The 23,590-nt window shown below is 39.6% G+C and overlaps 1 protein-coding gene across 2 annotated transcripts; it reads left to right on the top strand.

Annotated features, from left to right (window-relative positions):
- Nucleotides 1-451: 451 nt before the first annotated feature.
- Nucleotides 452-23,244, top strand: LOC136843900 (ubiquitin-like protein 7). Of its 2 annotated transcripts, none has more exons than XM_067112797.1 (8): nucleotides 452-640; nucleotides 3,124-3,219; nucleotides 3,815-3,921; nucleotides 5,097-5,230; nucleotides 6,766-6,916; nucleotides 8,860-8,953; nucleotides 19,737-19,939; nucleotides 22,565-23,244. In XM_067112797.1, the coding sequence occupies exons 1-8, from the start codon at nucleotides 499-501 to the stop codon at nucleotides 22,763-22,765; spliced, it is 1,128 nt and encodes a 375-aa protein (XP_066968898.1). In that variant the 5' UTR covers nucleotides 452-498; the 3' UTR covers nucleotides 22,766-23,244. The 2 variants fall into 2 exon arrangements, with proteins under 2 accessions (XP_066968898.1, XP_066968899.1); XM_067112798.1 differs by having other exon boundaries at nucleotides 457-640; nucleotides 19,866-19,939.
- The last annotated feature ends 346 nt before the right edge of the window (nucleotides 23,245-23,590 follow it).

The raw sequence follows: 23,590 nt of genomic DNA, 5'->3' as shown, positions 1-23,590 counted from the left end.
GTACTTGCAAAATTAAATTTTAATACTGAATGCATCGCAGTGGTTTTATATACATCACGATCACACTACATACACACACGCACATTTTATATAGTAAATATAATACACACACACACACACACACACACACACACACACACACATATATATATATATATATATATATATATATATATATATATATATATATATATATATATCAAACTTTACTTTACAACTGATAATGACACGTCCCATAACAATTGCCTGTATATGTAGAAATGCCGTTACTGCCTAAATTCTACTTACACTTAAACGAGCTTATAACAAAATAGTCTACTGGATTTATATAAAATTTCAAATGCTTCGAAAATGCGTGACTAAAAAAATATTGCAGGATCCTTTTTTGGGAGTGGGAAAATGGCATCCCGTCCCCCACCAATCCTCCAACACAGTAACACATGTCTATTGTAAATCCGACTGTCTTCTGCTTACTAATGTAAACAAAGACCACTTATCATGGCTACTTTGTATTTAGGTCTGCGCATTAATTCGAAGAGTTTAGAGACGGTCACCCTGAATAATGTGAACTTGAGAGATACGGTGGACAGTCTAAGAAGAGAGGCTGCCATGAAGAGCAAAACTGTAGCCGATAACATATGTAAGTATTGTGAACCGTGTCACGGTAAAAGTAGGACGCTACGAGTAAGAAGCCACAGTAATGCAAATAAATGACAGCATTTTTCTCAAATACAAAGAAGGGTTAGTAAAAAAGGGATGAAGCTCTCGACCCCCGTTTTAACCCCTTTTTTGTACTTTGGAAAAATACAGCCTCACTTTTTTACGTAATTGTGGCTTTTTACTCTTCCGGTCACAATATAGTGATGCGCCATAGATGATGCTACGAATTTCAGGTTATTTGTAATTCCTAGACAAAGCATTGAATTACGTAGCTTATTTTCCCGACTGGCATATTTTTTGTTAACTTGGTAATTATTCGGAAGACTAAAGCCAGCCATTTTTGCATGAAAAACCATTTTGGGTTTTTCATGCTAAAACGGCAAGGAAATGACAGGGCACTAAAAGAACCCAAAAATACCAACCTAATGTAACCTAGGGGGTTGACTGGTTATCAGTTTGGTAATTCTAAGTATTAGCTCCGCGCCTGTTTTTACCTTGGATATTGGTTTTTTCTACACTTTCAGGGCTTCTGACACTGGCGGTGCAATTGTTTGTTGTCGGCCAAATGGAATGTTCATTCGCCGTGTTTAGTACTGGGCCGGGGGGGGGTGGGGGTTGGGGTACCCATATGTTAACAAGTTATTGCACTTGCTGGACGGGGTATGAGCCGTTTGAAACAGACGTACTCGTGCTCTGTCTCGTGAAGATCACGTATGGAAACCCCTTGTTGGATGGACTTCAGGGGTTAATTATAGGTTACTTACATTCGTGCGACAAAAATTGAAGGTAAATCCATAATTAGCAACCAAAAAACTGTAGAAAAAGTCAAGTTAGAAGGAAATCGCCGCTGTGGAGCTACTACTTAGATCTACCATCAATTTTACCATATGGAGGGGGCAGGGGGTTGTAATTTGATTAATTATTTTTCTCTTATTAAGTATTTATTAAGAAGAAATATTTTGTTTTTATGTGTTTTACCCAAGAAAAATACAAATTATAAAGGGGGGGTGGTGGCTGGAGTCTTCCAAAAAATAACTGTTATCGTAAGGTTATTGGGGTAATTTTGAGAATGAGGGGAGTAGGCTGTAACGCTATCAACGAGTGGAAGCCTAATCCATGGGGGGGGGGTGAGGGTAGAGGAGAGGCCCTACCCCACCGACAAGGTCTAGGGCATGGCACTCTAAGTCAGGTTAGGAAGGTAAGGTCTGGTTAGGTCAGGACACAGCATTCTAGTTAGGGTAGGTTTGTTTTCATCCACAGAACCGGTGTCCATTGTTCTCAACTGACTCCCTAACCAAGTCGTGTGGGACTCTAGTGGGAGGAAGGTTTTGGGTTGGAGGAAAATTGGTAGAACTATGGGGTTGCTCCGCATCGGGTATTACCTTGGAAATTGAGTTTTCCTGTAGCATTTTGGTTGTTTATTAACAATTAACATTATTTTTGGTGGTCAACTATAATTAATCTTTAATTAACATCAGAACTGATATGTTTTTGTATGCTGGCCATCCTGGAATGCTGTTGCACATGCACAGTGTTATGGGGGAGGTTTTGGTAAAAAGTGGTTTCCTTCGCTGGGGGCCGGAGCCCCCTGGCTAAGTAACACGGCCTGCTAGGTTAGGTTAGGTTAGGTTAAGGTACATTAAGTTAGTATAGTTCCTTTTATAATAGGTTTCCTTAGCTAATCCCATGTTGAACATATAGATCCCTAATGACTTGCACATGCATGGAACCATTCCATATCAACATGGCAGTCTGTGTGGAGTTACCCTGTAGTTTTACTGGAAAACCAAAAGTGAATGCAATGCATTAGGCTAGTCAGAAAGGTAGGAAATGCAGTACTACATAAATTGTGTATAAAATGTAATTTTCCTATATTTTAATGTGTGTTTTAAACATTTCTGATATTCGTTGCATTCACAAAATATTTTTAGAGATAGTAGACCCCACCCTTGTATCCTACAATTTAGGGGACCAAAGTGGGAAAGCAGGTTGGGGGAAAACATGAAACTAGTAAAATACAAGGACCTTAATGCCTTTGATAGTTAGGTTAGGTTAGGTGTGGTTGGTTAAGTCGTGCTAAAGAAATGTATGTATGTCTGAAACGTTTAGAGCATACATTAAAACACGGGAAAATATTTTCAAGTCCAAAGTGCATTAATGTTTGAAGTACAATACGGTATTACCTACATTATAACATGAAAAGGTGAATAGTATGGTACAGTCACTATCCTTCTTACAAACGAGTTACATTAGGGACAGCTGTTTGTATCCTGAATTTTTCATTAGTTGGTTTTTAATATGTAGTGCATAATTTTTGTTGATGATTATATTTCCAAGTTAACTTGTGATCAGTGCTATATCATAAGTATTTTTGGGGTTTATTACAAATTAGTGTAGAAATATTAACAACCTGAAAGGAAGGTAAGAATAAATGACGTTTCACAATTTTCTGTTTCTTTCCAGTATTGGTTCACTGTGGTGTGATTCTTAATGGATCTGAAATTTTAGAAGAAGCTGGTATTACATCTGGTGCAATGATCCATTGTCTTCCTAAAAAAGGTAGAGTTACAGTTGTATATTATTTTTTTGTAAAGTATCATTTATTATCCTTCCTATTAATGTAGTCATTATAAAGGTGTTTTAAGATTTACTTAATATAAGACAGTACACAAAAAGGGCTAAATTACCTTAGTTAAGATTGTGGGTCTTAGGCTGAATAATGTCAAAAAGTAAAAGGTGGGCTGGAACAAGCAGCACCTAGAGAGGAGGTAGATGGGAAACAGAGTGACTTAGGCATTAATGGTGGCTTAAAAGAAGTGTAGCCTAATGAACACTGGTGATAAAGGGGATTGCCAAGAAACTCTAAAAGGGGGTGAGGGAGAGGGAGGGTAGAGAGTATATATATGGAGAATGCTTTCCAACTTTTATATGGTAAAGATAGTTTAGTAGCCTGTGGGCTTATAGGACACTAATATTGATAGTAACTGCCTACGCATGTTATTTCCGCATAATTATAATTATTCAGAAACGGGAAATAATATAGGACTCCATTATATCTGGAAACAAGCTATGGATTCTTTCAGAGTCATTTTATAATAGAAAATTTTATTTTTCTTGTTAGTTGTTGTTATTATTATCACTTGCCTTTTTGCAGAGGACTCCGTGCCAGTGGCTGTTCCCTTGAGACTTCCAGAAGTACAGACACTCCTTGTTTCTTTGAGAAATGTAGCAGCCAGCTCAAATTTTCATTCTTTGATTCAGGTAAATACATCATAAAGTTGATTGATGAGTGGTCTTGAGAGTAGAGTACAACTGTACATAGAATTTACAACTGTCAGTCCCTTCAAAATTATTGTGCCAAAAATTCTATTGGAAAACAAATGAACATTTCTTTACAAAAATCATATGAAACATGTCTAAATCTTGGTGGCATTAAGGAAAGTAATGCTTCAGATAAATAACCAAAAGCCACTCATGTCAGTGATTGTTTAACATCTGTATAACCTGCCTTAGTAGACCCTATGGAATAATAAATCTAGCAACTACAAATTGAAACAGATCAAATCTGTCACTGGATGGTGGCATTATTTGTACCTAAATCAGTACCATTGAAGTACAGTAATCTTATCCTACCTTTAGTTGAGTAGTACTGTACTTGTTTGCCCTATGGATATGCAATGAATGATCTGCATGACCACCTCCCTACAAAGAATGCGGGTGGGCACTAAGTTAAACATAGTTTTTATGAGTGTCAAGTTTTGGAAACCAATCAGAAAAAAAAGTTTTTTCAAGAATCTTCATTGTTTTCAGTTTATCCAGTCAGTATATTTGAAAGATGTGTAGTTTGTTGAATGAAATAGATTTTTTTTTCTTTTTGAGAACAACCAGTTTGACTTGTTTGTCTGGTTGAAGAATACCAAACATCAGTCAATTTTAAATTATAGAAGTGATAAAATAGTCAAGGAAAAAATGAATCGTGTAGATGTTGACGTAGGACCAATAATGGTTTGAAACTTTAAGTTTCACAGACAGCTTGGCCTACCCAGCCACGTATATATATCATATCTTGCCAGCTTTCTACATCCATAGTCTAATAGGGATGATCTAGTCTCTAGTACATGGAGGAAAAACATTATAAGACAGACGAGCTTTGCAGGGAATTTTATGATAGACGATGCCAAGGGAATTTGGTTTATATATCATATACAGTTTGTTTTACCCATAGGTACTTTATTGTAGTCAATGGAGGTCTCCTCTGAGGCAGTTGGTTAGAAGGCAATACTCATCAGATACGATATGGTTGTGAATATATCCCTTCCCCTATGGAAGCTAGATATTCTAAGCGTAAAAAATTATGGTTTGTGTGTGTGTGTGTTTTGGCATCAAATAGATTGTTCTCTATATTTTCTGCTTATTTTAGGCTATGTTTCTTACAGAAACTACGTGGGCCAGAGATGGTAGAAAAGGTTCTTTCTTCTTGCCCAATTGCTCAGTACTATCCAACAGCCCTTGCAATGTTACAAGACACAGAGCTTTTTATGGGTTTAACTAATCCTGATAATCTGAGCAGGTAAGTAAATGTTCAGCAATGATTACTGCATTGGGTAACATACAGATTACAGTATAGGGAAACATAAGATGCTTCTTGTCAATATAGAGGAATTACCAGGTAGAGCACTTTATATAACTACAAATTAAATTACTAATATTTGATCAAAAGGCCAATACCTAATCCTGACAGTACTCTTTATGTAATATAGAATAGTCATCAGGCATAAATGTCCTGAAGAACACCAAATTTCAAGGGTGTATCACCTAAATGGTGGAAAACGTAATCATGTAGATCCAGCTGATAATGAAAAACGTAATCATGTAGATCCAGCTGATAATGAAAAACGTAATCATGTAGATCCAGCTGATAATGGAAAACGTAATCATGTAGATCCAGCTGATAATGGAAAATGTAATCATGTAGATCCAGCTGATAATGAAAAATGTAATCATGTAGATCCAGCTGATAATGAAAAACGTAATCGTGTAGATCCAGCTGATAATGAAAAACGTAATCATGTAGATCCAGCTGATAATGAAAAACGTAATCATGTAGATCCAGCTCATAATGAAAAACGTAATCATGTAGATCCAGCTGATAATGGAAAACGTAATCATGTATGATAATGAAAAACGTAATCATGTAGATCCAGCTGATAATGGAAAATGCAATCATGTAGATCCAGCTGATAATGAAAAACGTAATCATGTAGATCCAGCTGATAATGAAAAACGTAAACATGTAGATCCAGCTGATAATGAAAAACGTAATCATCTAGATCCAGCTGATAATGAAAAACGTAATCATGTAGATCCAGCTGATAATGGAAAACGTAATCATGTAGATCCAGCTGATAATGAAAAACATAATCATATAGATCCAGCCGATAATGAAAAACATAATCATGTAGATCCAGCCGATAATGGAAAACGTAATCATGTAGATCCAGCTGATAGTGAAAAACGTAATCATGTAGATCCAGCTGATAATGGAAAATGTAATCATGTAGATCCAGCTGATAATGAAAAACATAATCATGTAGATCCAGCTGATAATGGAAAACGAAATCATGTAGATCCAGCTGATAATGAAAAATGTAATCTTGTAGATCCAGCTGTTCCAGAATTTTTGTTTGCATTAGGTCTGTGTGATAATGTGCATTTAATGGAATGGTGACAATACTGTTTGAAAAAAGAGGTGTTACATTATTACTATCAAGCAACAGCAGCAGGAACCTCTGGTACCATGCATCTTGGTGATAGTACACCTGGACAAAGTAATAATCTTGTAGTTTTTATGCACAACAGACATCATCTTGGCTTCAGTCTTTTCAGAGTGAAAGCTTTGATAGATAAGGTGGTTAAGGTTTCCCCTCATTGCTAACTGTTGCTTTTTTTAGTTCAAACATCCATATAGTACTTCATTTTTTGTTGAGGTGTAAGTAGATAAGAGAGGTTTGTAATTACGGGACATGAACGATTTGTTTAAAGTCTTAGAGTTCCAAGAACTTAATTCCAACTAGTCCTCGTACTGTAACTTCAGTTCAATTACAGAGTTGTTGAGGACAATCCAGCAGTTGGCAGAGTTGCTCAGCATGTTGCAAATCTGCTAGCTAGTGAGATCACCACTTCCCCACGTAGATCGCATCACGTCTCCTATTCTCTAGACGCCTTTTCAGACGACGAAGAAATGGAAGCAGAACAGGTAAATCTTTGTCTGTGTTTATAGATATGTATAATTATACAAGAATCAGTTAGCAGGTAATCTGCTGATGGAAAAGTTGGGGGCCACATACTCTAATGGATTCTTGGTTTTGATACTGTAAATAATTTTGTGGTCAGAGTGAAACTGTAAGGCATACTTGTGCCAGACGCTTATTGTATAGTGAAATGTTATAATTACCAACTGTTGTATGCAAGTGCGGTGGTGTCCAAGAACAGCAGCTAGATTCAGTCTGAGACAGGTTTTTGCAGTTACTCTGCCAGTATTTGATGATTATTTTGTAATTGCCCCAGCGGAATTGGTAAAGCTTTCAAGCCATCCCGTTTTTCTGAAATATTTTTCCCCTTTTCCCGTTCATTAAAAACAGAGGAACAAGGAAAGTGTTCTCTTGACCATACTCCATTTTCATAGTGTATATGGAACATACGGGTAATATTTTTTTTTTTTTCAAAACATACTGCACGACATTGCATACAGTTTTGAAACAGAGTGTAAATTCCTTAGTAAAGACCAGCAGAAGATATACCTTGTGGACTATCAGAGCCATACAGATGGTTCAAACAGAAGCAATGGCATTGGTAACCGTTGATGTTGTAATGCCAGGTTAATATAGACCAATCAGTCAATCCTATAATGGTAGAAGCAATTACTATAAATTATTCTACCATCTTACAACCTAAAAAGATGTATATTATTAATGTTGTGCTTACTAAATATGATTATCCAAGAATAGGAAAAGTTACCTTACAGACGTGTACAGTATTCAATGGTTTAGATGTATACTAGCACCAAATTCTGTCTCAGAATTTTAAAAAATGCTATTCACCAGACATTTTTTTATTTAGAATAAAGAACATCGTTCAAAATTTGTAATTTTAAAAACAAAACTAATTTTTTCATTAGGAATCAATTACTGTAATATAACATAGCCTGTTTGTGTCTGCACAAATTCCCCTTAGAATAAAAAAAAGATAAAGTGGAGCTAGAAACAGAGGCACCAGCAGATGTTACATAGAGAAGGGGAAAGGCCCTTTAATCAAATTAGGAGAGACACCTCTGTTATCTTCTTTTGTTAGAGGGAAATATCCTGAAAAATCACGTGTGGGAACATCTTATAATAGCCAGCTGGCAGGAATGGGCTTTGGACTACCACCACCCCTCTTTCTGGAGAGACCACTAGAAAAAGATCGCCAAGCCCGGGAAAATTGTTTCTTCAGAGGGAAAGTCTTGGATTTCTTTTGTTATGCATTATAATCAACATGTTGGCCATTGTTAGTGAGAATGAGAGCTTTGGCCAAGGAGAGTTTTCAGATTTTGTCATCTTTGGGCAGAAGTCTTTCAAGTTTGTCTGACTTTGTCGCAACTGATGCATCTTTCAGGAATCCAAGATTAATATTATTATGGGTCAAACAGACTCCCCAGCTATATTGCCCACTCTGGAGACCTTTGGTATTGTACTGCCTGAGACTTACTTCCCATTTTCAGTCACCAAGACATAGGAGACAGCAGTATCTTAATCTTTGCATTAGAGAAGGATACCTAGTAAGCTGTCAAGTAGAAACATCTTGCCCTGAAGAACTCCTCCTATAGGACAATAGTCTTCATTTTGTGTCTTGTATGGAGAATTTTTGTCTGGGACAGTTGTGACTAACAAAATGGGCTCTAAAAGTAAAAGGAATTTACTGAAAAATTAATTTTTTTTTATACAATTGCATATACGAATCAATTTGTTAAGAAAAAATGGAATTTTGCCAAGCCTAGTCATTTTTTTCACAAAGAGACTATGTTAAATCTGTGCAGTTCATAAAGGTGAAAGTCCATGACATCATTAAAATATATCACATTCAGGACCCTCTTGATTGTAAAAATGATTTTATCAAGAATATAGTTTTTGTTTTCAGTCAGTAATTGTTTTCTAATTCTAGTCTGGAGATTCAGCTGGTGGCAGCCGTGCCAGCGATTCATCGTTCCAACCAATCACTCCAGCACAGCTTGCAGCTGCATTAGCTAGTGCAACTGGTAAGAATGTGGAATTTTTTTTTTTTGTTATTTGGTAATGTGATTAAGAAAAATTGTCAGATTACAAAGGAATTTTAGTTATTACTTGCTAGAGAATTTCAGATTTTACTGTTATATCATAACTAAGCAAAGAACAGAGTGAATTCATCTAAAAAATTATCAGGAAGATTAAAAAATGACAGATTGGTTTTGTATATAAAAAAACAGTAATTTTGTTCCTACACAGTTACAAAGCCTTGTTTCTAATGTATTCTTTAGTTTACCTAGTGGCATTGAAAACAGTCTATCCAGAGTAAAATAATTGTTATTTGTGGCATCAGCATTGATTACTGGAATGAGGGTGGACTTCATGTAACTCTTATGATCATCTGTATGCCTCATTTTAAAGTTCGTTATCCTTAGTTGGAGGTGTTGGGATGATTAGGGATGTGAAGTGTTATTTATCTCTTTTCTCCTCAGCAAGAGCCTAACTTGCAAAAGAACAATGATAATTAGATTAGTGATCATTATCCAAGGGGATTTTATCAGTAATTTACATATTGTCTAATTAATTGGTAAGGTGATTAGATGAATAAGGGTATTAAAAAAAAGGGTAGAATGATAAGGTGAAAAAAGGACAGAGTGATTGATTATCACTGCAACCCTGCTGTGAAAAGCAGTCCAAAGAATTCTGCTAAGCTGTCCGCAGCAACGCAGAGCTTAAAACAGTGGGGCAGTTAACTGCTGTGAACCTGTGGATCCAGGTGGAACATGTTCAGTTACTACTGTTTTACTGTCTGTTAGGCAAAAGTCTCCAGTGTATAGGATTATAAATGAGGGTTGGGTTTTTTAGGGAAATAAAAAAAAATCCCTTGAAGAAACATTGTCAGAATCTTCACCATTTTCAGTTTAGTACTTGGTTTCTCCAATCATTAGATTTGTAGAGAATTGCAGTTTATTAAATAAGATGTAGTACTATATTAAGAACAAACCCTCTTGCAGGTACCCCTTTGAGCAGTGTTCTTGTTAATTCTTTCAGTGGAATTATTTAATATAATAATAGTAATACAGTACTCTAATAAAAGAGCTAATACTGTAGTGATATTTAAAAGAACTTCTGTTGATGAGGCATTTACTTCTTTAATTTATTTTGCATTTCTTCTAACTTTGATTCTTTATTTCACATGGAAATTTGATTCTTTATTTCACATGGAAGTTTGAGAATGGAAGTGGAGTTATTGAAGAATAGAATTTTACTAAGTATTCAACATGTTTCACCTTGGTATGAAAATCATGGCATTTTGTACATGCAACTTACCCGTCAGATATATACTTAGCTATAGTCTCCGACGTTCCCGACAGAAATTCAAATTTCGCGGCACACGCGACAGGTAGGTCAGGTGATCTACCATACCCGCCGCTGGGTGGCGGGAATAGGAACCATTCCCGTTTTCATGTCAGATTTTCTCTGTCGCTGGTTCCGGCAACATCTGTTGTTGGTTCCTTCTGCTTTGATTTTCATTTTTCGCTTGCTGAGGATTATTTTGGACTGACCTTTGGTGACGTATTGGATCTTTGGCTTGGCATACGCTTTTGTGGACTGTTTTTTGATTTCGGCTTTGGTATTTTCTTATAGAATGTCTGATCAGAGTGTTGCACCGGTGTTTCGTGTGTGTGTGAGGTCTGATTGTAAGGTGAGACTACCGAAAGCTTCGGTAGATCCTCATTCTGTATGTTCTAGGTGTAGGGAGAATGAATGCTCTTTTGAGAACACGTGTGTTGAATGTGAGAATCTCACTGAACTGGAATGGAAGGCGTTAAACTCTTATGTACGCAAGTTGGAGAAGGACAGAGTTAGGAAGGCTTCTTCTAGAAGCGCTAGTAGGTCTCTTTCCAAGGAGGTAGACTTAGATCCTAACACTCTTCCAGATTCTCCTGTCACTCCAGTTGTTTCAGCTCCTTCACCCTTCGTCGAACCTGTGGATTCGTCGTCGGAGATGGCTGCTATGAAGGCTACGATCCGCAAGATGCAGTTGCAGATGCGAGCTATGGAGGAAAAGAAAGTGAGAAGTGATAGTGATTTGTGTAGTGTCCCCAGTGTAGTGGAGGGGGCGTCTGACCGGCTCCGCATCGCTCCTAGGCCTAGACCTCTTCCAAACTCCCAGACCCAGTGGAGGAGGAATGTCGACAGCCGCAAGGGGGATGAAGAGCGCTCCCCAACGGTCAGGCGTCCCCTTCGGCAGCGCCTGTTGTCGCGTCCCAGGCTGCCTTAGATCGCCAGAGAAAAGGGATCTTAAAGAAGTGTTTCTCTTCTTCTGCTTCTTCGTCTCCTAAACGTGGTTGGAGTTCGGCTGAGGAATCGCGTCCTTTGAAGAGGACTTGGAAGGCTCCTAGAGGAGACGCCTTGGACTCTAGCCCTGAGCGCTTCCCTGAAGGCTCTCCTGTTTCGAAGAAGAGAACTCGTAGATCTTCCTCCTCTTCTTCTGGTGTTCAGGAGTCCACCAAGCAGATCCTGGTAGGCCTCCAGGCTCAACTCGCTGCTCTTGCTGGCTCTTTATCAAAGAGCTCCTCTCGTCGGAAGGATGCCTCTCTTCCGATCAAGTCCTCCAAGAGACTTTCTTCTCCTAGCAAGTCGTCTTTTGTGAAGCGTTCTTCTCCTGTTAAGCGCCCCTCCAGCACCAGGCGCTCCTCTCCTTCCAGGCTCTCCTCTCCTGGTAGGCGCTCCTCTCCTTGCAGGCGCTCCTCTCTGTCCAGGCGCTCCTCTCCTTGTAGGCGCTACTCTCCTGTTAGGCGCTCTTCTCCTGGTAGGCGCTCCTCTCCTGGTAGGCGCTTCTCTCCTCGGCGCTCTTCGTCTCCGAATAGCGCCTCTCCACCCAGGCGCTCGCGCCATCGTCGTCGTCGGTCTTCTCCTGTTGGAGATACTTTCTCCACAGTCAAACGCCCTGCTCGTTCGCCTCGTAGAAGTTCCTCTCCAGCCTCCTTTTCGTCTGTTAGGCCCCTCTCCCAGCAAGGGCTCCTCTTCAGTTCGAGCTGCTGCTTCTGTCAGGCGCCAGTCAGCTTGTAGGCGCTTCTCTCCGGATCATCGTTCTCCAGTGGACAAAGGCTCCTCTCCTTCTAGGCGCTCTTCTTCTGACAAATGCCCCTCTACTTCTAGACGTTCTCCTCCTCCTTCTGGCCTGGAGGCGTTATCGGAGGACGAATCCCCTAAGGATATCACAATTTCTGATTACAAGAGGTTGACAGCTCTTCTAGTCCAGGAGTATGGAGATTCCCTCAAGCCTGCTTCTCCTCCTTCTCCTGGTTCAATGCTCTCGAGCACCAAGGCTTCGAAATCTTCCTCTCTTGTTAAGATCGTCCCCACGATCTCCATGAAGAAAGCGCTTAAAGGTTTCGGAGAGTGGCTCTCTTCGAAGAAGGATGCAGGCAAGACTGTCTTCTCCTTGCCTCCCTCTAGGCTTTCGGGAAGAGCGGGAATGTGGTACGAGACTAGGGAGCCAATGGGGTTAGCTCTCCCCTCTTCTGCTGGCTCAGACTTTTCTTCGCTGGTGGATTCTTCCAGAAGGCTCTCCCTTAATTCGGCCAAGGCTTCTTGGGGACTTTGCGAACTGGACCATTTCCTCAAGGGCCTTTTCCGTGTGCTGGAAGTGTTCAACTTCATGGACTGGTCTCTTGGGGCCTTAGCCAAGAGAAGTCTTGAGGAGGATTCAGTCAGTATGGAGGACCTCAGCAGTGTGTTGTCTTGCCTGGACAAAGCTGTGAAGGACGGCTCGATGGAGATCGCTGCCCTGTTCGGCACTGGCCTGCTTAAGAAGAGGGCAGTATTCAGTGCTTTCCTCTCCAAATCGGTCTCTCCTTCCCAGAGGTCTTCCCTCTTGTACGCTCCTCTATCTAGCCATCTTTTCCCACAAGAGACTGTGAAGGAAGTCTCTCGTTCTTTGTCTGAGAAGGCTTCTCAGGACCTGCTGGCTCAGTCGTCGAAGAGGATGAGACCTGCTGCTCCTATTGTTAAGAAGGATAAGCCCCCCTTTCAGGAGCCCTTTCGTGGATCCAGGTCTATTAGGAGGCGTAGACCTGAGAGAAGATCCAGGCCTTCAGGACTCCCTTCCAGGAAGTCCAAGTGAAAATCAAGTCCTCCAGACTCCAGTAGGTGCCAGACTTCTCAAGTTCGCCGAAGCCTGGGCACAGAAGGGGGCGGACGATTGGTCCCTCTCTGTTTTGAGGAAGGGGTACCTCATTCCCTTCTTTTCGAAACCTCCCTTGACATCAACTCCGAGGGAGTTATCGGCGAGATACAAGGATCCTGTGCGGAGGCAAGCCCTTCTTCTAGCCGTCGAACAAATGCTAGAAAAGTCTGCCATAGAACCGGTGCAAGATCTTCACTCCCCGGGATTTTACAACCGTCTTTTTCTTGTGCCAAAATCCTCGGGAGGGTGGAGACCGGTCTTGGACGTGAGCTCCCTGAACTCTTTCGTCGTAAAGAAGAAATTCTCTATGGAGACGACGTCTTCAGTTCTGTCGTCTCTTCGGCAAGGAGATTGGATGGTATCCCTGGACCTTCAGGATGCTTACTTCCACGTTCCCATCCATCCCTCCTCCAGGAAGTTCCTAAGGTTCATGGTAGACGGCAGAACCTTTCAGTTCAGGGCTCTGTGCTTCGGACTCTCCACAGCTCCCCAAGTGTTCACGACCATTCTCAGGAATGTAGCTCACTGGTTGCACTTGGAGGGGGTGAGGATTTCCTTGTATCTCGACGACTGGCTAATTCGGTCCAGTTCGAAGAACCGTTGTCTGGAGGACCTTTCTCGGACTTTAAACCTGGTCCAATCACTAGGACTTCTTGTAAACCTCGAGAAGTCTCAGATGATTCCTCAGCAGGAAATTGTCTACCTGGGGATTCGGATGGATTCTCGGGTTTTTCGAGCGTTCCCTCCCTGGAAAGAAGGGAACGCTGCCTTCAAAAAGGTGACAGACTTTCTAGAGAAAGACAGTTGTTCGGCGAGGGAATGGATGAGTCTGCTGGGGACCATTTCCTCGCTGGAACAGTTCGTTTCTCTGGGAAGGCTTCACCTCAGACCTCTTCAGTTCTTCCTGAAAGAATCTTGGGATCGGAAGTCCCAAGACTTGTCGGATTCCTTCCACATATCATCTCAAGTAAAGGAACATCTCCGGTGGTGGTTAGACCCAAAGAAGCTGGGTCTAGGAATTCCTCTACAACCGCCGAGCCCTCGCCTAGTGTTGTTCTCAGACGCGCCGGAGTCGGGTTGGGGAGCGACACTAGGCTCGGAAGAAGTGTCAGGCACCTGGGACACGGATCAGAGGGCCTGGCACATCAACATGAAAGAGCTGGTAGCCATTCATCTAGCTCTTGCCAGATTCGAACTTCTGGTCAAGGGATCAGTAGTTCTAGTCAATTCCGACAACACCACAGCCCTGGCTTATATCAGGAAGCAAGGAGGGACTCATTCCTTCTCCCTGTACCTTGCAGCAAGGAACCTTCTGTTGTGGGCGGGGGAGAGAAACATCGTTCTCCTCACCAGATTTGTTCAGGGAGAAAGGAATGTGAGAGCGGATCTTCTCAGCAGGAAAGACCAAGTTCTTCCCACGGAATGGTCCCTTCATCAGGAGGTTTGCGAAAGGCTGTGGTTCCTGTGGGGGAGACCTCATATAGACCTCTTCGCAACCCATTGGAACAAGAGGTTGGAGAACTACTGCTCACCAATCTCGGACCCCAGAGCAGTAGCTATAGACGGCCTTCTCCTAGATTGGGACGGTCTAGACGGCTACGCTTTTCCCCCGTTCAAGATAATAGGGGAAGTAATAAGGAAGTTCGTTTCGTCAAAGGGCACCAAGCTCACCCTGATCGCTCCCTTTTGGCCATCCAGAGACTGGTTCACAGAGGTACTGGAATGGATGATAGACTTTCCCAGGTCGCTCCCTCTCAGGAGCGATCTTCTCAAACAGCCCCACTTCGACAGATATCACAAGAACCTTCCCGCTCTAAACCTAGCTGCCTTCAGACTGTCGAAGGACTGGTTAGAGCGAAGGGATTTTCGCACAAGGCTGCGAGGGCTATCGCCAGAGCCAGAAGATCTTCTACCTTGCGCCTCTACCAGTCGAAGTGGGAAGTCTTTAGGAGATAGTGCCGATCTAAGAAAGTTTCCTCTTCCAGTACCTCTGTAATGGAGATTGCTGGATTTCCTTCTATACCTTAGGGAGCAATGTAACCTGGCGGTTTCCACCATAAAGGGGGTATAGGAGCATGCTGTCTTCAGTCTTTAGACACAGAGGTCTGAACATCTCGGATAATAAAGACCTTCACGACCTTATAAGGTCTTTTGAAACTTCTAAAAATAAGTCCCCTAGACCTCCCAGCTGGAATTTGGACGTGGTCCTAAAGTTCTTAATGTCAAACAAGTTTGAGCCTCCTCGATCTGCCTCTTTCAAGGATTTAACCAGGAAATCGCTGTTTCTTTTCGCTCTTGCTTCTGCCAAAAGAGTGAGCGAATTACAAGCTTTGGAAGGTTCTGTAGGCTTTAAGAAGGACTCTGCAATCTGCTCCTTTCAGCCTCTCTTCTTAGCAAAGAATGAGAACCCTTCAAAACCTTGGCCTAGGAGTTTTGAGGTCAAAGGACTCTCCGATCTTTCAGGACAGGAGCTGGAACACACACTATGTCCAGTAAGAAGTCTTAAACATTATTTGGAGAGAAAGAAACAGCTCAGAGGTAACACCGAAAGTCTTTGGTGCTCTGTCAAGGATCCTTCAAGAGCAATTTCCAAGAATGCACAGGCTTTCTTCATTAAGGATATTATCAAAGAGGCTCATCTTTCATGTAAAGACGAACATTTTCAGCTCCTAAGAGTTAATGCTCATGAGGTGAGAGCCATAGCTACTTCTCTAGCTTTCCACAAGTCTTGGTCCCTCCAGTCTATTGTGGACTCTACATACTGGAGATGTAACTCAGTGTTTGCTTCTCATTATTTGAGAGATGTTCGTGTGACATATGAGAAGTGCTTCTCTCTAGGAGCTTACGTATCCATGGATTCGGTGCTGGGTCAAGGAGCTGAAGCTAATCCTATTTAATTTAGTGTTATTTTTAATTGTTTGTTGTGTTTTTATGGTCGGTTGAAAAAGAGTGTTGAAGGTCTCTCTCTTTTTCATCTCGTATTACTAACAAGGTTAGGCTTGGTCAGGTGGTCGGTTTGGTTGTTAGCTCCTTGTATTTTTATTACCTAGCTCTGTCATGTAAGAGGATAGCCCCCATTGATATGATTCAGGTAGAGGGCTCTGTCTTGTAAGTGGGTTAATCCCCATTGACACGATCCATAACAGGCTCTGTCATGTAAGTGGGTTTTTCCCCATTGATATGATCCAGAAGGGCTGTCAGTCTTAGGTCACTCGCTGAAGCTCTTGAGGCATGCAGACTCATAGACAGTATCCATGAAGTCTTCTGCCCAATCAGGTAAGAACCATGGTTTTTGTTTATTCCTACAACATATGTTGTTTTCCCGTTTTTAGTTCTTAGCTGTCTCTTGCCCTCCTCCAAGGGTGCCAATCAGCTAAGTATATATCTGACGGGTAAGTTGCATGTACAAAAATGATATTTTTATGATAAAATAAAGTTTTGTACATACTTACCCGGCAGATATATACGATTAATGGCCCGCCCAGCCTCCCCTCAGGAGACAGGTGGAAGAGAAAATCTGACATGAAAACGGGAATGGTTCCTATTCCCGCCACCCAGCGGGCGGGTATGGTAGATCACCTGACCTACCTGTCGCGTGTGCCTTGAAATTTGAATTTCTGTCGGGAACGTCGGAGACTATAGCTAAGTATATATCTGCCGGGTAAGTATGTACAAAACTTTATTTTATCATAAAAATATCATTTTTCAGGGCAACTAAATAACTATGGGTACAATACCAGGTAGTTTTGTTCCAATGTGGACAGAAAGTAGGTTATGTTGATGGACAAGTTGAGAGATCCAGGTTAGGGTTAGGCACTGTGGGCTAAACAGAAGCTGGCAGGCTAATCTAATGCTGGAGAGATGAAAGGTCCCTACAGTACAATCACAGGTTACAAAACTAGTGTTTTTTTTATAGTGTAGCAGCTGTTTGTCCTCAAAGGAGTTACACTCTCACAGGCCCCCCAGTAGAACCACATTTATAGGTTTGTGTCTCCTGTTTTTTATTGCGACACCTGAATGGGTATCATGAATAAAGAAACTGTTGTAACTCTTTTGCCATGAGAGTGGTGTTCATGCTGAGATATTGCTGGGGAAGGCCCAGTAATCCTGCAGCCAGACCCAACGTAATTAGGTAAGCCACTTTCGAACCACAAGAATAATACATGTTGGTTCGTATGTTGTTCCCTGTTCTTTATTGCCAAACCTTATGGGTAACCGGAATAAAGAAAATGGTTAATAACCTGTGACCATACCTCTTACCTAAAATTAAACCAAGTTGTTGGGATTTATTTATTAGGAGCTAAGCCATTTCATCACCTGTCACTTTCTTTTGTAAGCTCCTTTGAGGATGAACAGCAGCTACACAATCAAAAAACAGGTTTTGACATGGGAAAAACCTATTTTTGTTAGCCGCTGTGAGTCCTCAAACCCACCCACTTTCCTTGACGAAAAGGCATGGGACTGGGGAGAACATTTATCTTGCCTGGACCTGGCTTGTAACGAAGATGGCGTCAACTTGTCACACCTGTGTAAGTATGACGTAGAGCCTAGGCAATCATTATAGGACAGGAGATAGAGCCCTTGTGTCCTGAGTCCTTTACATTCTATCACTGTGCCAACAAGCATTATTCTGGCTGAGACCCACTAGAAGAGAGTTCTTTGTAATTGGTTGGTCTGTCTTATGGAGGCCTGGGGGGCCATGAGAGTGTAACTACTTTGAGGACTCACAGCAGCTACCAAAAATAGATTTTTCCTATGTCAAAACCTGTTTTATAACATGAAAATTTTCCAATTTGACTTGTCTGTCACTCCTGGGAGGCATGAAGACTCGCAAGAAACAAGAGAAGCAAAGTTGTGAAATGACTAATGTCAGTGTTACCATTTTCTTGAATGTCTAATGAAGTTTTACCACAAAAGTTCTAGGAAAGGATTGTATATGTGCCATATTCCTCTAGGTGTTGGCAGCTTGTTTGTGGCTTGAAACAAAAATTTGTTCATGAAATGTTAAGGAAAAAAAGCTGATAGGTTAAACTACCAGGTGTACTCAAGGGGGGACACAGTTTTTGGTTAAACTACCAGGTGTACTCAAGGGGGCCACAGTTTTAGAAAGGGTGAGATGTGGTAGAGTATTCAGTATAAAGTACCTGACTTGCATAGTCATACCTATAACCTTGCAGTTGTGCTTGTTTAAGTCAAGACTAGAGGGGAAACTCAAAGTCCCACCACAGTATTGTATAGGTAGATCCCTGAGAAGAAAATGCTAGGCCCACACCACCAAAAATTGTAACCAGTGTCAGCAAGGACATATAGTTAAGAGCTTTCCTCAAACTTATTGAATGATTTGCATCAGTATAGTGAAGGAGTAGGATATTTTGCATGGCGGCCGTTAGTTCGTGTCTGAATGAGAAGTGAGAAGCATTGCTCAATACATGATTTGCTAAATAAGCTATTGAATACTGGTAGTTTGTGCTTATTTTATGCATGGTTTATGACTGGTAGAGGAAGGTTAGAGGCTAATGCAAGTGGGGAAGAAAAACCACAGTATTATGTGTATGGGAAACATATTGAGCCTTGAGAATGCAAGAGATTAAGTTGATGAATGCAAACATGGCCATTGTTGAAGAAGAGTAAAGAAAAGTATCAGTGATTGTAAGAGGAGGGGAATTAAGAAACAAATTGTTTGAAGAGAAAAGGTTTCACTAATCAGTTAATAGGAGTGAAGTTTAATTAGCAGTGGAAAGACTGAATTTTATGATAATCTTCGCACAGAAAGGGAAAAGATATCCATTAGCATACAACTGGAAGATAGAAATAAATATTGGAAGTTAGTAATAAAGTGGATAAAAGTGTGGATGCAAGATATGGGTGTAGGGGTAGAAATATGGAGAAGATATTGCAAGTAAAAGAAGCTGTGGATTATTGAGTAGTAACACATTATTTCAGAAGAGAGGAACATCTTAAAACTTACAAAATTGTTGGGAAATTCAACCTCAAAAAATGCAGGCTAACAAGGACAAGAAAATCAAGGCAGAAGGATTAAGGTGTTAGAGGAATTGTTGCTCAACATAGAGTATGCAGAAAGAGACTATGAGTATGGAGGATGATGAGAAATACTTAAGGAGTATGAAAATAAAATGGTATCAAGGATGATGAGAAATACTTAAGGAGTATGAAAATAAAATGGTATCAAAGAAGTGTGTGGGAAAGGCAAGAATAAAACTCTGGAAATATTTTGCAAACAAGATATCTCATTATCATTCTCTCATTATTTTAGATTGATGAATTTTTACTGATTATTTTAAATTCCCTTAAGAATCTGGTTAATGTAATTGAGATCTAAGACATCTGTGCATAACCAAGGTTTTTCCACTGTAAGTACTCGAGTATTTAATTTTATAGTTCAGTAAATAATTGTACTTATAGTTCATACTACATAAACAGTTTTTTGTCTAGGTGTAATTGTATATTTTTTTGGTGAATCCCATCTTGGCAGTTTTCAGTTTTCAGTCCAAGAATTTGTGGCTGAGGGCCTACTACTTATTGATATCTGTCTTCCCACATCTGTCCTTATAATAAATCATCTTTGGTGATCACAATTGTAATTCATTACTATATGGTAGGTAGCAATGGTGGTAGCAATGGCAGTAGTAACAGATTCCCAAGCAGTGCCCCTCGAAGCATCCCAACAACCCCTTCTGCAGTCACCACTACACCCTTTAATACCCCTGCACCTTCCTCTGGTACTTTAGCTGGCTCAGGACCAATCACACACGAGATGTTCAGCAATGCTTTGCAGAATGCTTTGGCAGCTTCTGCAACAAGGGTAAGAGGAGGAATGTGTTGTTTTTTGTGTTCATTGTGGTGTTGTAGGCAATTTTGGCTGTTATTACAAGTGAATTGTTTCACTTAAATATGTATGGTATTTTTTTTTAGACGTATACGGTTTCAGAAGATTTCTACTTAGTTTTATTTGAAAATTGACATTGATTAGTGCTTTTTTTCAATTTGAAAATTGCCATTGATTAATGCTTTTTATTTTTATCCTAGAACTGTAGTGTTTTGTTCATTCCTTGGGATACTGAATTGCCCTCCTTGATTTTACTCATGTAGTTATCTGTATTCAATACACTTGAAATATTTTAGCACAGGAATGGTAAAATTTGAATCTAGTAATTTTTAGAATGAATTTATGGAGGAAATGATGCTTTTTCATTCACTGGAGTATAATCAATACAAACCATACAATTACATTCTGCAATTTACAAAATGTCATTATTGGTGATGTCAAAACATGAAGAATGAGCGATTAATGATGGGTAGTTATTTGCCTGCTTTTAGACAGGCGAGTGCAATACTTGTAATTAAGGTTAAACTGCCATATAAGAAGAATAATATTTGAAGTTAGGTAGCCTCACTCCTACATACATAACATGTCTCTTATATCAGTCCATTGCATTCGAATGTATGAGGTCTATTATTTACTCGTTAGCTTGCTCAGTTACTTTGAAAATAACCTTACTGGCTACTGAGGATTCGTATTACAGTATTTTGGATATATACTAGTGTAACTGTGCCATAAAAAATAATTAAATCAAGAGAGGATTGAGATGGCAAGTAGTGAGTGCTTTGGCCAGTTCTATAAGGGTGGCACATGAGTAAACACATGGTCATTGTCTAGGCCAACATAGTACTCACTGTAAAGAAAATATATAGAATCAAATCTCAGAGGAAAAAATTATATTGGTAAAATTTTTATTTCACTAATATTTCTCCTCTCTGTATATGTAAAATTAAAGAATACCAAATAGTGTTTCATTAAAACTCGTGCCATTGAACTACAGTAGACGGTTCCATCAACAGATTTCAGCTCAGTTTCTCTACGTCAGGCAGTTTTCTTTTGTGAAAGAAAGGTCTCATAATAGTTCATAATGGCAACTTCATCCATGGAGAGTAGAGGCACATTCAGGATGTTTTCTTTTTTACTTATTAAAATGTATAAGGGAGTCTATGGTAAAACTCTTGAAATTACCGCTCATTCTCCTTTTATTTTTCCTGTTGTCATTTTTATTCTGGTGTTTCAAAAGGTAGTACTTTTGGACTATTGCCTGTTTTGAATAGTGGCATGATTGCTGGCCTTAAAAATACGATGTAGCTTATTGTTGTTATTCTGTCTTCACATGAAATTTAATTAACTGCCAGTCATAACAGTTGAGAGTTAATATCAGTTGTTGTTAAACCATCATACTTAGAAATTAACTGCAATGAAACTAAATCAGATCAACTGCAATTAAACTAAAGCATTAAATTAGTATTTAAACATTCTTTGTGCTAGCCAAATTTGCTTTATTATAGCTCTTTGAAAATACTGTGTATAAATGTGTGAGAATGCATGTACAATATATGGCTAAGAGTAAATTTGAGGGATGAAAATGATTGTACGTGAGCCACAACTTCGAGTTGCAATGTAATTCTTCTATCTGTTCTTTTAGGAAGTATTTCACTGGAATTACTGAAAAGTATATGAATGCCCCCCAAAAATTTCTATTCTCATAGTTGGCATGCATTAATTGTACCTAGTTACTTTCAGAGTTTGTTAGTGTCATCATAGGGCCCCATTTAGTTGCTTTATACTGATGCTCTGGGGTTTAAATTTGCTTGCTTTAGGAGGCTATAGGCATGCCTTAGTCTTTTGACTTTTAGTTGTGATTTTTCATTCCTAGTACACTGTTGTTTTATGTCAGAAAATTTTATTTGTATGCTCTTATAGAAAATTTTATTTGTATGCTCTTAATTTCACTTTTATTACAGGTACTGTATTTGTTTTGCTTTGTATAATTTTTATGCAAGAATATTCTAGTTTGTAGAAGTTTGCTTGTCAATTAGTTAGCCTTTTCGCTGGTGTCATGAATGCGTATGAGTTATGATTATTAGTAATAAATAAGTCTCTTGAAGTAACTGCTTGAACAAAGACTAGAGTATGCCAAGTACTGTTGAGGAAAAATATTAAAAGTCATATAGGAAATGTAGAGCCCATGGCTTAATTTTTTATTTTATCTTACTGCGAAAAGTATATGGTAGTTGACTAGACTTAGCTTCATGTAGATATTCTTCGAAAAAGGGTTTGGTTCTGTGTATGTATTGTCAGTGTGAAATTTATTGGAATCTTAAGTAATGAAAAATGAAGCTTCCATTAAATTTAAACTACATTAGGAAAGCAAAACTGATGTCATTAATTGATTACTAAAATGTGACATGGGGATCATATACAGATTTTTTTTTAAAGATTTTTTTATCTTCTGTATCATCCTGCTGAAGAGAAGAAATTTATCAAAATTGGTTTTGAAAGCACAGTAGACCCAAATCCTCAAACCTGTGGCATTATTGTACTCCTCGGACATTTGATACTGAGCTTTCAACAGTAGGATACTAATTCTCGTCTTCCTTCCAGGCTTCAGGCCCGTCTTCTTCCTCATCATCGTCAGGTGCACCTGCAAGTATCCAGATTCCAAACCTTGATGAATCCTTGCAGCTAATGCGCGAGATGGGAATCCCGGATGAAGAGTTGAGTCGGCAGGCCCTGCAGGCAACTAATGGGGATGTTCAGGCAGCTGTTAACTTGATATTTGCTCAGTGGATGGCAGATGACTAGTTTAGCCTAATTTGGAATTATCCTGTACTATTTTACCATGTCTTGTTTGCTGGTTGTGCGAGATACCGAGTTTGTTTGAAAACGTATTATTTATATGCATATCTTGAGAAAAGTCAGGATATTCATGAATAAATCATGTGACTCCCATAAATTTTGAATACTCTTTGCTACCTGGGTGATAATGTTGAATGTCTAAGAAAGTGAAGGTTTTCTAATATATATGAAAGTTGTGGTTTACAATAATGTGAAATTAAATTGGAAGTGTATCCCCTAGTTATCTATATGCTGAATGTGTTCTTCAATTGTTTTGTTTTGAGCTCACACCATAATTTCTTAAAAATTAATCTTTAATTATAAAGATATATTTTACCTAAGTCTATACTGTATTGATCTGAACTTTTGTAAAGCGCAGAAATACATAATTACGTATATGAACAAATAAATATAACCCAAAATATAAAACCTCTCAGAACTTGAAAGTTTTTATTAATAATCACCTTTTACAGTAACAGAAATGTGTGTGTTCCACAGCACACATAACTGTATCAAGTTTACAGTATATACACTACTCATCGTTATGCCAATACTGTTCTGCCCATCATTAAGCAAGTTCACAGTAGTGAACTAACAGCTTCAAGGCCCATTTGCTTCTTTGTGGAAGAAGCTTTTTAGTTGTTACAGGCCATAAAAAAGATCAGGGGTGAGTCAGGTACTGCATTGTTTAAAAGCAGTGTTACGGGTCAGCATATGTGTATAAAATTGAGGAAATATCATTTTGTTTATATGGGGTAGCCTTGAGCCCATTACCGTGACACTGTATGGACA

This window comes from Macrobrachium rosenbergii, chromosome 12, assembly GCF_040412425.1.
Source record: "Macrobrachium rosenbergii isolate ZJJX-2024 chromosome 12, ASM4041242v1, whole genome shotgun sequence".
NCBI classification, from domain to species: domain Eukaryota; kingdom Metazoa; phylum Arthropoda; class Malacostraca; order Decapoda; family Palaemonidae; genus Macrobrachium; species Macrobrachium rosenbergii.
The sequence above is the reverse complement of the archived record's forward strand: the minus strand, read 5'-3'. Positions and strand labels throughout refer to the sequence as shown.

What these genes read in the sequence shown, in the direction of transcription:
- LOC136843900 (XM_067112797.1), top strand. Translation starts at nt 499, where the DNA reads ATGGCTACTTTGTATTTAGGTCTGCGCATTAATTCGAAGAGTTTAGAG. An exon ending in ATTTTCATTCTTTGATTCAG is followed by an intron (nt 3,922 to 5,096) that starts GTAAATACATCA and finishes TGTTTCTTACAG; the next exon opens with AAACTACGTGGGCCAGAGAT. An exon ending in TGGCAGCTTCTGCAACAAGG is followed by an intron (nt 19,940 to 22,564) that starts GTAAGAGGAGGA and finishes TCTTCCTTCCAG; the next exon opens with GCTTCAGGCCCGTCTTCTTC.